This window comes from Rhagoletis zephyria, unplaced genomic scaffold, assembly GCF_001687245.7.
Source record: "Rhagoletis zephyria isolate East Lansing unplaced genomic scaffold, Rhagoletis_zephyria_1.1 Rzeph_scaffold_01798, whole genome shotgun sequence".
Lineage (NCBI taxonomy): Eukaryota > Metazoa > Arthropoda > Insecta > Diptera > Tephritidae > Rhagoletis > Rhagoletis zephyria.
In genome coordinates, this window is record NW_016158882.1 from 1 (window position 1) to 17655 (window position 17655).

General features: G+C 37.2%; 1 protein-coding gene across 1 annotated transcript; it reads left to right on the top strand.

Moving 5' to 3' along the window:
- Positions 1-16705: 16705 nt before the first annotated feature.
- Positions 16706-17371, top strand: LOC108365193 (sperm protamine P1-type-like). Its single transcript, XM_017619167.1, has 2 exons — positions 16706-17065; positions 17155-17371. Exons 1-2 carry the CDS (start codon positions 16916-16918, stop codon positions 17287-17289), a joined length of 285 nt encoding a protein of 94 aa, XP_017474656.1. The 5' UTR covers positions 16706-16915; the 3' UTR covers positions 17290-17371.
- Positions 17372-17655: the final 284 nt, after the last annotated feature.

Sequence of the window (17655 nt, forward strand, 5' to 3'; positions counted from 1 at the left end):
TTTGTCTTTTTTCTGTCTAGATGCCATCGACGACAAAATCAAAAAAAAAATCGATAAAAATATCGATTATTATATCGATAATCTCCGAAGATTTATTGTTTTACGCCCCAAAAATTTCCGTTGAACTATTTCCGTTGCACCATTTTCGTTGCACCATTTCCGTTGCACCATTTCCGTGTGCAATTTCCGTTGAATTTGCCAAAGAAGTTTCACTTCAAAAAACAATAAGTACTTACATTACTTACTGGAACATTAGAATAATCTAGTATTACCTACTGTGCTTTTGCACATTATACCAGTGAATGATAATACTTCCCAGCGCGCCAAAAAACAGGCAGCAGTAAGTAAAATCAAAAATTTGTTTAGTGCTAAATTTTTACCTTTTTCTTTGCACTCAAATCGAAAAAAATACAAATTGCCCTATTGCTCTATGGTTCGAATTTAAAAATAGCCCATAACATTTCAAAAACATTTTACCACAAGGATTAAATAACGCCAACAACATACAAACGAAACTTATTAATTTACTAAGATGGTCACTTGAAGGATTTGAAGTCATTAAAGAAGATACTCATTTATAATTTAATTGTGAATTTTTCATTTTTAAATATTTACCACTTGTAAACAAATTAATAAATGTACACAAGGGATAACAACTTGTCAATAAAAGCAAGGTACTTATGTAAATAAATGTCAACAAGGACAACAAAAGGCAACAACGATTGCAATCAGAACGCACAATTATTGAGGACATGTACATGTGTATGTACACTTGAACGCATCAAATCGAAGTGAATTTCTTGAAGCAGAAAGCGGTAAACATCTACGCCCGCAAACCGAACAATTCTAATGACAACGACAACAATAATAACAATTTGAACATCAAAAGGACACAGCATATAAATAAGTGCATATAAATGTACTGTGTATGTACATTAGTGCGGATGGAAATTTTTACTTTCCTTTAATACTTTTTTAATAGTGAAAAGTTATTTGATGAGGTCAAGTACAAGCCTGTAAAATAGTATTCTTTTTAGTTTTAATGGCAAGAGTCCGCGCAGCGATCCCCAAGTATATCATAGCACACTGTTGTAATTATTGCGACTTATTGCGAATTTAGGAACATTTTCGCATACCTATGTATATTTTTCGCCAGCGTTGCAAGAGTTTGCTTATGCAAACGAATATGGGAGCTTCGCACTCACTCAAGTAAGGAAATCATAGTTCCCAATAAGCATTTTTGTTAAATCTCAGTTTGAGATGCGCTTGAAAATCAGTCCTTTTCTCAAATCTCAAAGCATCTCAAATAACCGTCAATAGCGTTCTCAAACTAAAAAGCACTTTTTAGTATTGAAAAAACAACGATAAAATTTACCTTTAATATTCTATCTTATATAAAAGGATTTTTAAGTATAATTAAAGCGTTTTTTCTCTATTGAAAATACATATATAAATTCTTTAAAAAATTCATTTAATGAAAAAATATGAACTTTTTTCTCGGATTTTGGGATTTATTGCAATTTTTTCTCCGCAAAAAGGCTAAAAAAAATTATTTTATTTTGAATTATGGCATTTCAATAGAGCATAAACCCTTTTATAATACTTAATAATCTTTTTATATAACATAAATAAATTTTATTTTTAAAATAAAAATATTATTTCATTTTAAGTAGGCAAATGTCGGTCACTATCGAAGCAGCAGTTTAATCAGTAGACCACTTCGGCAGATCAGTCAGAAAAGATCAATCACAAAATAACATTAAAAAAAAAATCAGGAAAATAGATAAGTTAAATGCATTTCAAATCACTCGAACGAGGAGCCATTTTCCGACAGACAAATTGCGAATGACAGCTACCGCGTAGTCGAGGAGCAATTTTTCGACTAACGATATACTTCGACATCTATGCCATGTTGACACAGATAGAACAGAGCGAAACGCTAAAAAAAAATTCCTCAAATGTTTTTCAAGTTTTCAAAATGTTTAGTTTCAAATGATAAATCAAATGAAAATCAAAATGAGAAATAATCAATTAAGTAGGAAGGAAAGATTAATTGATTTTACTTACTTTCAATTTGCCCTATTAATTTTTTATGAAACAAGTCGTTGTAAAAATTAAAAAAAATGTATATTCCCACTCTTATTTTTAACTTTTCAAGCTCATTCCGCCGACCGACTTTTTTTTCTACAATAAGGAATTAAAATATCAGAATTTTCGTATCAAACATTTTGTGTGTTTTCGACCCGGTCTATTGTACATTCGTACAAAGTACTGAGAGGACAACAACAATTGCTACTTGAATCCCAGCTATTTCAATAAAGGAGTAGCCATGGCAAATATGCATATGTGCACGAACAAACAAGATGTGCTTCTTCATGGAATTGCAATTGTCGGAAAATCTCTTTTGACCAAGAAGATCCAGGTATGAACATATATAGGTATTTGGATGAGAGGATATGTATGTAATACCATAATATGTGCGTACAAACCAACAACAGAAAGCACACAAATATGCAAAGTGCGAATTAGGCAAAGGATATTTGCTGAAACGGCATACAAAAAAAAATTGTAAGTCTTCACATTCGAGTACATACTTATGTATATGTACATATGTATGGCGACACAAGCAAAACAAGGCCCTTGAACTAAATCAGAAGCAATAACTATTTTCCCACAACCTGCTTTTGCTAGTGGCATGGCAACATGAGCAAACACAAAAATGATCGAGCAGGTAAAAAAAAAATCTAATTAATTTTTAGCCAATTTTAATGAGAAGAAAACGAGTACTGTTATTTTGTTTAATCTGGTTTTAGTAACAAATGAATCGATTTTAAGAAGCGTCCCAAAAGCATTTTTTTAGGGCTACTAGAAAGATAATGGTGTGATACCCCATCAGATGGATATTTATTCCAAAAGCAGGGAGTCGAGACAACTTCTCCCTAAAGGATTTTAGACTAAGAAATCTCGCATGGCCTTTTTGAAGGCCTTTCGTAAAGGCAGATCAGTCTACAGCGCTCTCTATAAAATGGTCGGTACTATTGAAAGGTCCTTGAAATGCAGGAAATATACCCTAGCCAGCTTGTTAGCTGTTGAGCGCTGTTTCAAAAACGTCGAAACGAAAGCATTTAGTAGGGCCCTGGAGAGGCACGGCATCCAGCAGGATATAGTGGTGTGGATCGACTCGATGCTGAAAAGCAAGTGTGTTTGGGTTCTAGCGGCTACTCCACCCTGCCTAAATCGGTTTGTCCCTAAATCTTTGTCGTCAAGCTCAACTAGCAGAAGACCCAGAAACTTCCATTGGGTTTGTCTATAGGAACTGAGGTGTTATCTGAATGGAGTTTAGGGTTCATGCGAAGAGATGTCTAGCCACATGCCGGACACTCGTTGGGCACATCTGCATCTATGGCATGTCGGTATGCTGTCGGGTCGAGAGGCTGGTTTATGCACCTCTGGACGTCGTCCCTCAGTTCGTATAGATGCCTCCTGACGCGCAAGCAGGTGTCTGTTCGGGTGCCCATGCCGGTGACACCCTACTACGAATTGCTTGCAGAACATTATGTTATGCTTTTGGGCCTCGTCGTGTAGATGGTGCGGTGGCGACATCAGTAGGCATCCGGTGGCTGTCCGGAGTGCCGTGTTTTGGCAGAGCTGTAGCTTCGTCTACTGCTTTCTACTGATCAGCAGGATTTTTGGGTTATTACCCATAGAATTTGTACGCCAGCGACGTGAGTTCCCAGCTGTTATCTGAGCTCGTCCATGTGTTAAAAAAAATTTAAAGCAATCAATGCAGCTGTAGGCACCGACTCCGTGCTTAGAAGGTCAACAAAAGTAACTATGCAGAGAGGAGTCTTATCACTGTTGAAGCCTTTAATGGTAGGAGAAGGCTACTAATTTCCGCACTGCACTCTGCTGGGCAAAACAAAATGGGCTAGGAGTCAACTCATCTAAAACCGAGCTTGTTTTGTTCGCGGTTCTCAATAATTCACAAATGTACAGGAATTTCTCCTGCCAATGGTTAAAAGCACTGGATAAAAGCAGCGATGAGAGGATACTTAGAAGAGTACAGAAACTCGCAACTTGAATGTGATCTTTTGCATGAAACCGCCCCAAGTATTCATACCGGTCGCAGCCGGAAAATGATCCTTGGACTAAGGGAAAAGAAAATTGTGGAAGCAGACCAACTACCATGAACGCAGCGGTCATGAAAGTAATTATTAGCGGACGACGTAACGGAATTAAAGGCGACTTTTGTGTCAAGGTTGATTACCTCACGTCATCCTGGGATTTTAGGGAATATTGGTTCGAAAATTCAAATTATCAAGGCGGATAACTCCCTACCACCACCGATTTCTATTTTCTAAGAAGTGTTGAAGAACACATGACAGCCGTATTTAAGGGCCTGTGAGATTTCAAAATCCTTATAGCCGAGATTCAATAAGAGTCGTAACGAGGAATTATTGACCGAACTGGTGGACAGTTCCATCGTCAGATCTCAGAGCGTTAAGCAGTCGCCTCTTTAATAAAGCAAAAACGCGTGGATTGATCAACTTTCATATTGGGAACTCACTGTGTAAGATTAAATTGCGAGATAAAAAGTCTAAACAAAACTGCTTGAGGAAATTCTGTAAAAGCGTGGAAGGCTGCCTGAGACCAGATTAGCAACTGGGCAATGAGTGGTAGGAAATTGGTTAAGCTTTACTTCGATGTGCATTTAATAATAAACCCCGAACCACAGATATGGGGTCCGTATACTTTCATTCCCAAAGCGTGAATAGCCTCTAATGTTTCTCCGAAGGATTTTCGACCAAAAAGCCTCTCTCCCTCTTATTGAAGACTATAAAGACTGGTGGTTCTGTATATAAGAAAGAGAATTCCTTGTGAGCGGCTGAGCCTCTCGCAGTACACCAACTTGAAGGAGGAGTTGTTTATCAGTAAAGACTAAGTGTTTGCCTGGCCAAAGCTTTGGGCTCTCTAAAACAAAGTCTAGTAGTTGAACGTGACTGAAAACCAAATATTGAGGAGCGCTTTGAAAGGCCATCAGCTGCTCTACAGGGCTCTAAAGGTATCATTGAGAAGGTGTGTAAACGGATCAGTGCATATCGATGCTTGATCTGAGTGGATTCTTCACCATATAGGGCACCCTCAAAGTTATCTACCTTGACAGGGAGGGTATGGGATTTCCTCTGGCATCCTACGGCTACAGTAAGTGCTAGGCCAAATCCCTTACTAAGCTTAACACACTAATCATCCTCTTTCATTTAAACGGACCAAAATTGGTAGTTAAATTTTAAGCAATATCGAGTGCAAAATTTCTAAACTAACCGTAGTGAAATCCACTCGGCGTCGCATTTCCGACGTGATACTCAATGTACGTATGTATGTACTTACCACATTTACAAAATCCTGAAAGGTGACATATCCCGGTCCAGTTGGCAATCGCGCCTTTTTCGTGCGTTCGTGTAGCAATTCTCGTTTATTCATAGGCACTTGTGATAAGAATTCGGGAGATTTTAACGCCTTTACAAAGTCGTCGACGGGTATCTCACCAAAACCCTCGGGATCAAACTGTTTGGATGGCAAAGTAGTAAGTAAATTAACATTAGCAGAAATTCGGTAGATGTTTTGCTATCAAAGAGATTATTTCTTAAACATATTCTTAAAAATGAAAATAGTATTCATATTTCTTAAAAAATAGCATGATATGTAAATAAGTAGTATGCTGGCTAAGTATGTGCGTTAGAATAAGTTTCATTCAAGTTTACTAAAAAGGGCGGTTCGGCATAAAGCTAACCAAAGATACCACAAAATCATCTAAATTAAAGTATTCAATTAAATACATTCAAAATAAAATAAAATTAAATCACCTGAAAAAATAAAGTAAAATAAAAAAAAATAAAATAAAATCAACAGAAGTAAAACAAGATAAAATCACCCATAATAATAAAGAAATTAACAAAGAAAGAAAGAAGTGAAAAAATAACTAGAATAAAAAAATTCAACATAAGTAAAATAAAATAAAATCACCTAAAAAGATCTAAATATTAAGTAAAATAAAAAAAAAAATAGTAAACATAAAATACACTCAAATTAAATAAAATACACAATCTCAAAAAAAATAAAATGAAATAAAAATACACTTCAAGAATTCCTTCGAATTCGAACCCACAACCTCTTCATCCGAAGTGCAACGTGCTAACCGCTACGCTGTGAAAGCCAAGCGCGAGCGCTTGCCAAGTGTTGCACTTGACAGTATTGATATCAATTTAACGCCATGTACAAATGCATATACGAAGATACACACACACATACTACATGCGCTCATTTGAAGTACACTCTAAAAAAAAAACACTTGAAAACGTGTGAAAAAAACTAGAAGTTAGAATTTAACTATTAATTAGAGTATTAGTGCTTAGTTAATCCTATCAATCGGCAAAACAAACATCTATAATGAAACTTAGGCATAATTAATTAGTAAAAAATCATGTATCGAAAAATGTTTGTAACTTTTAAAGCATTTATGATAAGAGTTAATTTTCAATTATAACAACTTCTGCATGTATTAAATAAATGAAAACCCACTTACCATATCAAACAGCAATTTCCATTTCTGCAACGAAAAAAAAATATGTCAGTACAACAGTAATATCCATGTAAATATGTACATAAGGAAATTTTACAGGCAACTCTTAATCAAAAACAACAATCGTGTGGTGTGAATGGCATTTCAGCTAATCGCCTCCAATGAAGTTTTGATTCAACTAATCGCTTTTCAAATTGCCTATAAAATCGCCTCATGCGAACACCTTTTAAAAACCACCTACATCACGCAACAATTCCCTGCGCAGCTCCGCCTCATCAAAGTCCGAATTAAGCGAAGTGTGTTCTGTTTCATAGCCAGCATCATTTGTACATTGCTATATGAGAAAAATCACGTAGAAAATATAAACAAAAAATACATTGCAAAGTTTGCATTAACCACTCAAAAGCATTCGAAATACTCACATAACGTACTTGTGTGTGTGTATGTGATATGGAAGCAATTGATACCAGTGAGCCTGCTATCGTTGATATGTGTTCGATTTCAGCCAAAGTTTCCTGTTGACTACTGCCAGCATTGTTGGTGTTTTGTATATCGACGCCGCGCGAACTGCAACGATCGAAACCGCTCCACATGCCGCTACTACGCTACACTTTGGCTCGAAAGAAAATGCAATCGTAGATAACGCCGCTGCTTCTTAACCACACATTTACAATAAATCAACGGACAGCATAAAATGCTATCTAAAGTGCAAAAGCTCGACGGTTCTTTTATGCAACATAAGATTTATTTTATTTATTAGCACTTCATTTCCTCTTAGAAAAAAACTAGTTTTTTTATTTGCTCAAACTTACTCACTTCTTGTTTGTCATAATATTTTTTCACAGTGTATAAAAATCTCATGCTCAATGTTATGCCTAAAAATATGCAACGAATTGTGTGGGGGTGAATGAGGCAACGAGGAAAATACGAAAATAGCACTAACGGCAGCTAAGGCAAGCGTGGCGTACCGTGTAGCGTGTTAGCGCGCCACATGGGAACGCGCAGGTTCGAGCCGCACTCAGCAGGGTAAAAATAGATTTCACTAAAAAATTAGCTCTGTAGCTTTTATTAATTTAGTTTGCAATTTTTAATTTCCGCCCTCGAATGTTGAAATTTCACGTTGAAGTTTTCTCTTCATAGCTACTTCGTGAACATTTGTTTGGGGCAAGAGTAAAACAGGCCCGTTTAATCATAGGCTACTTCCGGCCATCAATGCCAGAGTCTATTTCATGCCCGGGAAATAAAATTTTATTGCTTCCGCTAATTTAACAGTTATTGAGGACGATAGCTAAATGCTTACATATTTATTTATTCTTATACATATATACATACATATGTATGTGTATGTAACACACCCCCAAAGCACAGAAAATTTGCAAAAAGTTTTCCTTTCCTAAGAAAAAGGTTAGATATGAATTAGGTCGATATTTGGTAGAAATTATTATTAGCTTGAATTTGATAGCAAACAAATTACATTACCCTGTCTATAGGCCATGGCGCCAATTACTGTGCTTTCATATTTCACCCTCTTGCTGTTTATCCAGTTTGCCCTTTAGTGATGAAAGCAATTTGTGAAATGACAACAAAAGTTTTTAAATCTGCCAACGGCACGTAAACACGTTTTTCTAAGGAAGTTGACTGACGTATCCGCCGTTTTTAGTGTCAAAGGCTATCGATCTTTAGAACGTTATGTTTGTACAAATAAATGCATATGGATGTATGTATGTACATATGCATACTTATGTACATATGTATGTATATGCACATTAGACCATACCACCTTACTATAAAATTTTGTTTGCAAGGAAATTTGGGAAATTTTTGGTTTTTCCATATCTTCGGCATACATATTTCCGATTTCTCGAGGATACAATTTTTTTACTCGAAAGTGTTACGCACCAGATCATTTCAATTTCTACTCCACGAATTAAACAAATAGAAGTAAAATTAAGTATTTTTTTTTTAATTTTTCTTAGCAAAAGTTTAATGAATTTTGGCAAGCTTTAATATGTTGACACTAGGGTGGTACGTTAGAACGATAATGACTGGGATATGTGTGTAAGTATTAGAACGGGGTACTTCAGTTCAATAAACTTTCGAGCAAAAAGAATCATACTTTAAGATCCGACTGTAAATGCCAAAAATGTGAAAAAAAGTTCGATTTGCTTTGCAAAAATACTTTTAAACTCGAGGGTGTCAGCGAACTTTTTTTTCGGCATGGTCTAATGTACATATCGCACATGTAGTTCAAAAGCGTATTATGTAATTAAAAATTTTTAAGTTCTGATATTATGCACTAAACATTTTTACCGACCGTTTATTTACCAACCAGCAAAAGCGGCACTACAGTTTTATTGTTTTTCACTAAAAAGAATCTAAAGCAAATTATTCCTTGCACACATGATTAAAATCTGTTCAGAATTTTTTTTTTTGCGTTTTCCAACCAACCGAGATTTGGAGTTAATATGCTTAGGAAGAACGTGTGCGATATTTTTTTTATATGCCTTTTCATCTTCGTCATCTTCTTAAGCTTCATTTTCATCTTCATATCAATATTCATATCGATCTTGATATTCATCTTCATCTCCTATCTTCAAATTTATCTTAATCTTCAACTTCATCTTCTCCTTAATCTCAATCTTAATCTGAGTCTGTGTTTTTATATTTCTCTTTGTCGTTGCCTTTGACTGCGTATTTGCCTTTGTCTTTGTCAATCAGCCTCATTGCGTAAGTCGTAAATTAGGCTAAATTGTACGACTCGACAACATTGGCATTGTTTACTGTCGTGCTGAAAAAAGTAAACGACGAAATTTGTCGAAAACTATACAGTGCTGCCAAGTTTTTCCGTTTTACTACACTAGTCGAGTGGAAATTTTAGGCAATGACGTGAAATTTTCGATACGATTCGACTCTCGAAAACCGACTTGCATTCGACACGACTCTCGCAATGAGGGTGATTATCTTCGTTATCCTGATGAAAACGAAGCTGAAGGCGAATTGGTTGCAATTGAAAATATACACAACATCCTCATCTTCATCTTTGCTCGCACTATGTATGTATAAGAACCAAGGTACCTAACAAGATAACGCCAAGGGCTAGATTTCACAAGTGAAAGAATTCGGGAGGCAGTGCCCACCAGTTAAATCCTTATCATCCTTGGGAAGTTGTTGCTTGCAAGATCTACAACAGAGCACACTCTTCGAGATCGGCGTAGCTCTCGCCATCAGGCCCCCTCGGATAGGAAATCCAAAGCAGGTTTTCCTTAAACTGCTGAAGGACATTCGACGAGCATAGTCAACAATTTCGGACTGCGACATCAGACCTTACGGGAACGTCATGAAGTTTAACAGTTGGAGATTGGTGGAGGCGAAACCAAAGGTATAGCACAACATTGCAGGTAGCGTTGCCTCTGAACAAGAAAAGCACAACTATTCTAATGGAGAATAATAACAAAGTTAAATATATCTACGGACAGAACGCGAGCATTACAAAACCGACACCATAACTCTAGCTAACTTATTTAGCAACATTCGTCTAAACTAAGCAAAGCGGCGACCATGAGATGGGCGTCATCAAATTCAAATATATTATCAGACAGAATACTTCATGTGTGGGAAGTACTCGTATTGTCTGGCGGTATGTGACGCCTAGTGGAAGCAATGTGTAAGTTAAAATTTGACAAGTGTTGGACGACCATTTCTTAAGCGCTTAGCTTTCTGGCAGGGTGAATATTCTCGCCATTAGACAATTAAAAGGTAATAGCTTTAAAGATTTTGTTTATTCGGGCACGAAAGTCTAACAAAAAGCTCCCTTGTCTACTTTCATGGTTAAAAGCTCTTTTGACAGCAAAGACTCGAGCATGTTCTAAATGAAGATGTATATCATTTTGCTCGCGCTGCTCCAACAATGGCCGAGTGAGCAAAGCAGGAGTCAATAGTAGAGTTTTTTATGATACCATATGTACATATGTACTGTACTGTATTATTGAAAGTCTCCTGAAGAGAACCAGAGTTTTCCGATCGAAAAATATTGATTTTCAAGAATTCTATACCATTTCTACGAAAAAATTCATTTTTTCCCACATAAAAATACATGGAAAACTTTGACGCTTTGAGCGACCTCTAAATATTTTTTGATTTCAAAATAAAAAATAGGGGTATATTTTTTCGATATAGAACAATCCCAGGAGGTGAGGGCATTACAATTCCGACTTCGCTGTTTTTGGACCACCCTAATGTATATACATATGTAGAGCTGACCATAGGAGATGGCCCGTTATTGTTCTGCAGGTTGGGTTGGGTAAGGATTTTTTCCTCTTTAACTGAGTAGATACATATGTATGTACGTATATTAAGCATGATTCGGTAGTTCTATTGTCATCGTACGTTGCTTGCTTTCAGCCTGTAAAACCTGTCTTAGTTAATTTCTCTTAATTATGTATGCAAAAGTTTTGCATGCAAAGCCTTGCGTTTGGCCCTTTAAAAAGCTTTTGAGTTTATTTCATTATCTTTCGTTTTGTTTTGTTCTGTGTTGTTCTCTCCCCTCCCGATGACAGTGCAAATGTTTATGAGCACTTCACTTGAGATAATCCACTTCTTTAGTTGATAAGTGGAAACATCTCCTTTCATTTTTCCACGACACTCAACACTTTCCAACACTTCAAGGAAACCACACAAAAAAGTTGCGGAAAATCAATACTTAAATGCGGAGAAGCTCCTTTCAAAAGAACTACAAAATACGAGTACATAAAGCACGTTAATAACAGACGTGAAAACGTGACGGCATCAGTCACGAAAACATAAATGTATGAATGTACATATGTATGTAACGAAGTCGGGCTGTAACACGTTTTGTACCGTTATGTTTACAGAGCGTACAACGACCGCGACCGAAACAATATAAAGCCATTACATACGATGACGTGCAACTAGGGTCGTAAACCTTTAATTACCGGACCGGCGATGTCCACAAACGATAACGAGTTTGTATGTATTTAAGTACATAATAATAACAATGGCTCAGCAAAGTCGATAATGCAGTTTATGTATGAAGGAAGCGGACGAAAATTGCAATGTCGGCGTTTACTGTCCCACACACACACTAACATACCAAATTGTATTTACACTCCTTTACAGCTAGCCGTGAAGATTATATGTATGTACATATGTATGTAGATTATCCAATGAAATGTTGAAACATTAGAGCGCAAAATAGCTTTGCGATAATCACTTTCTTTTATAAAAATACCACCCTCATTCAAAACTTTGGCTACATTTTTATTATCAATTCACACACACACACATACATAGTCAGTTTGTTTTCACCGTTAATTCGCACTTTTTTCGTTCACTTGCTATTTAGGGTTTTCTTGTTTTCCTTTTTCGGCAAGCGAACACGGAACACGCGACCGGCAAAAGTTCAAAACGCGCGCACAGACAAAATATTTACAACTCTTGCAACACCCCCAAACGGGAAGACGACAAAATGATAACTAAATTCGTGTGGTGGCTGAAATACTGTGTGAGCCAGTAGCCGGTTTGTTTTGGTTCAAGTCAGAAAGAGTTTTTAGGGTGACCATACTTTTTTCGTAGTTTCGAAACCAAATTGAAAAATAAGGATATCACGCTGGCAGACAGATTTGGCCACTAGGAACATCCTTTAAGGACGCAAAGAGGAGGCCAAGCCCCGTTACTTTTATTATGCTAGAATGTCTTTAAGATGTCTGCAGGTCCGATATTTCCAATTTAATTTTCTCGCGAATTTGTTGAAAAAGCGCAATCTCAAGTGCTTCAATTGCTTTGAGTGGAGACCTGAACATCAGCAGCAAATGGCGCATCGATTGCTCCACCGACAAGTACTGTAGAGAGAACCTGTGATGATGTCGATAAGAACACTTTACTGCAGATTTGTACAACTTCAATATGTAGTTGGTCGGTAAGATTTCTTAGACCTTCCAGTTTCTAGTAAGCTCCTCTATATCCTATATCCTGCGACTGCATGTCGAGTATTGTCGCAACTTATTAGTAGCTCCAAAAATTACGCTTTCCATTTTTCGGTGAAAAATCCGGGACCGTGGGAACTTCGATTTGCACGACCGACAGGATTTTCTCCCGATTGTTTCAAATAAGTACTGAATTTTTGTACAGCTTTTGTAGAGAACTTAAATTGGTTTCAGACCCATAGTGTTGCCTGACTGCACGATGCTATAAGTAATCTCGATATCATGTCCTTCAAACGGGAAGCTGCCTGAGACCTTCGAAGTGCACAATGCTGTTCGAGAAGGCTACTTACCCTCGCCTCTTCTCTTCCTTTTTTGATTGGGGATATGTTGGATACTGCTTTGAGGGCCCTCCTCGACTGTGCACTTTGCTAAAGCTAAAGCGACAGGACAGCAAGTGTGCCAGCACAGGCTTGTAGTGTCATGACAGCCTCTGACCAAACACTTGGGGCCGGTTGCTCAAAGCTTGGTTGACCCTAATCATCGGTTAACATCGTTATCGACGTTACTGACTTCATGCATATAACACCGTGTCGGTAACGTTAACCAGAGTTGGTGAAAATGGCCCTTAATACTGTGAGGACCATATTTTTGGTGCGCAGTTGCTCTTGGTGGTGGCATGGACGAAGACATTGACCGCCGATTAGCCTTAGCGGATTTTGGTATGATGTTAACGTTATGGCGAAACAAAAAACTGAGTGCCAGTTTAAAGATCGGGGTTTTCAAGTCCAATGTGCTCCACTTGAAGGAAAGTCACTATTGCAATAACTAGGCGCCTGCAAGTGTTCGTAAAACAATCTCAAATGAGGAGCTTCTCAGAAACGCTAACATGGAGTCCCTTGACATCTGGATCCGGAGACAGAAGTCAATGTGGATAGTTCACACCTGGCGCACAGAAGACGGCAATATTGCACAGAAGGCCATGGAATGGAACGCCCTAATCGACAAAGGCAGTCCACCTGGCAGACCGCGTGAAACGTGGCGAAGAACAGTCGAGCGGTAGGCGAAGCAGCTCGGAAGGTAATCAAAGCGATTGCCAGAAACTAATTGAGTTTACGTTGACTTTGAATACCTCTGGTCACCCTAATCGTTTTGTTTTGGCCAATATTCATCGCTTTAAGGGTTGTTCTTGCTTTCGCAATAGTCACTTGAAAAAGGGGGTCTGTTGGACGCTATTACTTTCATACAGGGGTACTATCCACCCACCCTCACCACATACATACGTACATATGTATGTACATAATTTCCAACGCGACAGACTGAAACGTGACTCGGAAAGTAAAGAAATATCATAAGCTGATAAAATTTGTAGCAAAGCGACATCGAATGTTGGTAGTTGATGTTTTTTCTCCACATATTTAAATCTATACACTTACATACATAAATATAAATGGTTTTTTTTTAGCAACATTGTTTTCATACTTGGCATGTTGTGGGGTTATTTACATCTTAAGTTTGCGTGTGCCGCGTGCATTTTAACCACAATCAGATCTACAAACTTATGTAGTACATATGTACATATGCATTTATGTACGTAGATATAAGTATATATGTATGTATGTATAAGACATTATAAAAATGTTTACATCTATATATGTCCCTGTTTTACCCCATGCACACATACATACGTATACATAAATATCTCATTTAGTCCTTATTCGCTTTGTGATGCTTGCATTGTAATTTAATGTTAATGGCTTTCTTAATGACGGAATTCCTTTGTTGAATAAGTTACAGTACCAGGTTGATCGAGCTTTGCCCGAAGTGTATATATTTTTAAAAGTTTAAGGGCCGTTTGCACCATGTCTAGTTAACGCTAACTGGAGGTACATCCTTCAGTTAAGCACATCCACTGCTTTATCGTTCACATGTTATATGATGGGTGACGATAACGTCGATAAAGATGTTTAACTGGGAGTTAGAATTAACTAGACATGGTGCAAACGGCCCTTAAAGATTTGGATAACTTTAAAAAAATATTTTAGAAATAAAAAAAAATGATTTCGATATCAATATCTGTTAAGTAAAATTGTTACCCCAAAATTTTAGGTGGCAACCTTATTCCGAAATACGCTGGAATGGATGGATGGATGGAATGCTGATTGAAATTAACAAAATAAAAATTTTTATTATGGTAACCCTGATCGAAGATATTTTCGGACCAAAGTTCTCAACGATACCTTTCGTTTGATATCCATATTGCAATGTTTTAGATAAATTGTGAAGAATCGAAAATTAGTGGCAATCTTAGACTATTGTCCCAAGGAATAACATTGTGTATATAGGGAAAGCATTGTTTAAGAACCTTCTCTTGGTACCCATAAATAGTAATATTTTACCTTTTTTTCTTAACAAAAAAATTAAATAAATATGCGATTCAAAAAAGGTGGCAACCGTATTAAAAATATTTTTGGATTAGGGATCTTTAAAATACCTTCCATTTGATACCCATATTATGGCATCCTTATACGAGTCTTCTCGGAGATATTGCATATTCAGATAACCTTAAAATCTAAATATTATCTCTGTACAAAATTTCATCAAAGTCGTTAAATGTTTAATTTAAACGGGCATTTTTGAGTTACAAAGTTTTAACTAATAGCTTATTGTCACCAAGTCTTAACTGCACTTTATGCCTATGGGAAAAGAGATTACAACTCGAAGAGCGTAATTGCTTATATTAAGTACAAACAAACGAAAGGAAAAAAGCAAAAATCAACCTTGCCGATCAGTGGTTAAACCTTGATGGAAATGGGCTATAGGACTAATTCCCAAAAAATTATGTCAAATTATTTTATTTGATATGAAAAAATGGACCTTACCTTATGAATAGCATAACGAAATATCCACTTTTCAGAAAGGTGCGTATGCAGTTAAGCCCGCTTAAGCACTTGCTTTAATAATTTACTTTGCCAGAATGGGTACTTAAACGATCGACTCCATAACATATCGTCCTGAGTGGAAAATCGGCGTATCTCAGCAGCCAGTTCGAAAACGACCTTCCCAGAGAGCAGATATTCCGATCTACCATAATTCGGAATTTTCTTAGGAATTAACTGTAGTTGATCCGGATTAAGTCCTGCAGCTAAAAGCTCAAACAGACGGCAGCGTTAATCCGGATTAACTCGGACTTAATCCGGATTAACTGCAGTATGTATGTACATACATATGCACTTCTGTGTTTTTTTACAAACCTTTTTGAATGGAACTTATTTGAATTGCAAATAAACATTCGTTTAATAAAGGAGAACCCGAACCAAGATATGTATATAGACGAAGCTCACGTTCCTCCGCTTGACCAAGACGAGATGAGAACAGTAATAAGGCGGATAAAAAACAACAAAGCCACTGGAGCAGACGGTTTACCGGCTGAGCATGTATGTACCTGCCCCTAAGCAGAATTTGAACCGCCCGAAAATTGGAATCTCAATGGAATTAGCCTTCGTAGTGTGGCATATATGTAAGGTCCTATCGACGATATTGGGTGAAAAACTGAAGCCCTTCTTTTGCACCTGCTCTCTGTTTTTGTATCAATACAAAGATCATTCCAATGTCGCCGCTTCAAATGTATTCCAATAGCCTCCCATTTTCACTGACTCTCTGATTAACATTGACACTGCTCAGCCGTGTCAAAAGTCAGGAGGTGATCATCGTCTTAGAAACGGGACATGATTACATTTTGCCGTTCTCTTCTAGCTATTGAAGTATTGATTTTGTGATACTTTGAGATCTTACTGGCTTAGCAGTGGAAACTATAGTCCATCAGAGAGAGATAGCTTCCTTATAGGTCACTTGCACTCTATGCTCCCCATATTTGTCCACCATTTGCATGCCACTTATTTTCGGCTACTGTCCAATTGACGCACCCTCTACAGTTCTAACTATTTTTCAAACATACAGTCCCAAAATCGGTTTCCGTTCAGCACTGTATGAGGAGCCAGAGGATTATGTCACTTTTCCAGTAGATGCACTGTGTGCAAAATATACCCACTTTTATTTAATTCAAATCGTAGAAAACCAGCAAGCTGAGCCGATTTTGAAAAATATGCCAAGTGAATTTCATAAATTTTCTCATTCGATCGATTTTCTCGAACTTGAATAACGTTTTTTAACTTTTTTTCAAAAAAAAAATTGTAACGTGCAAAAAATTTAAACTGTGTTGATTTGTATTGTAATTGCGAAATTTGTGGTAAAATCATACATATTTTACAAAAACTGAAAAAATTAAAAGACTAAGCAATTAAAAGACTCGCTGAACCAGCTGAGAACCATAGGCCAGCGGTGACGACGGATGCTGAGGTCCAATCGGCGAACAATTGAATAACAGCGTATAAAAATGAGCAAAACTACGAAAAGCACACATAATCAAAGCAACCAGAATAACGACGATAAGGAAGCTGGACAATATGACGAGATGTCGGACGAATTGACGGTTTCCAGCTCGGACACAGATGTTGTGCAAACGCGAAAATCACGCAAACTTCAGGTGAGGGCATTCATTGCCCCATGTTGGCTATGCATGTATTTTGGTTCAACGTTAATTTTTTTTCGTAATTCTGATCTTTCTGTTCACAGCCAACAGATGCCGCAGATCATGGGGAGGGTGGCATGTACGACCGAGGTGGTCGGCGACGGCGCCGCAGTGGTAGACGAAGTGGTAGTCGACGCAGACGTTCACGTTCACGTTCTCGCAGACGTCGCCGCCGCTAGATGCATTTTATTCCTGGCAGTTTACTTTTTTATTTTTTGGATAAATTTCGTGTGAAGAAAATTTGCATTTTTTCTGGTTGACCACTCATTGTGCGTTTTGCAAAATTTTGTATGCCTTCATGTAAATTTATTTGTGTGAAAATAAATTGCGAGTGATATTTTGCATATGTATGCGTATGTGTTCCATTTTTAATTGCGGTGATGACAATTTTTTTTTTGTTATTTTTCGGTTAGGGTGATTCACTGAGGCTTATTCTTGTTTTCATTCGAATCGAAAATCGTGAAATTTTCCTATCACTTTGTATACAAAAAATTCAAATTTTCGATTCGTACGAAAACAAGGATACACCTCACTGTAATGTTGCA

Bases quoted from the DNA above. Each gene is read 5' to 3' on its own strand.
- LOC108365193 (XM_017619167.1), top strand. From the start codon at position 16,916: ATGAGCAAAACTACGAAAAGCACACATAATCAAAGCAACCAGAATAAC. The intron at 17,066-17,154 runs GTGAGGGCATTC...TTCTGTTCACAG, and splicing joins GAAAATCACGCAAACTTCAG to CCAACAGATGCCGCAGATCA.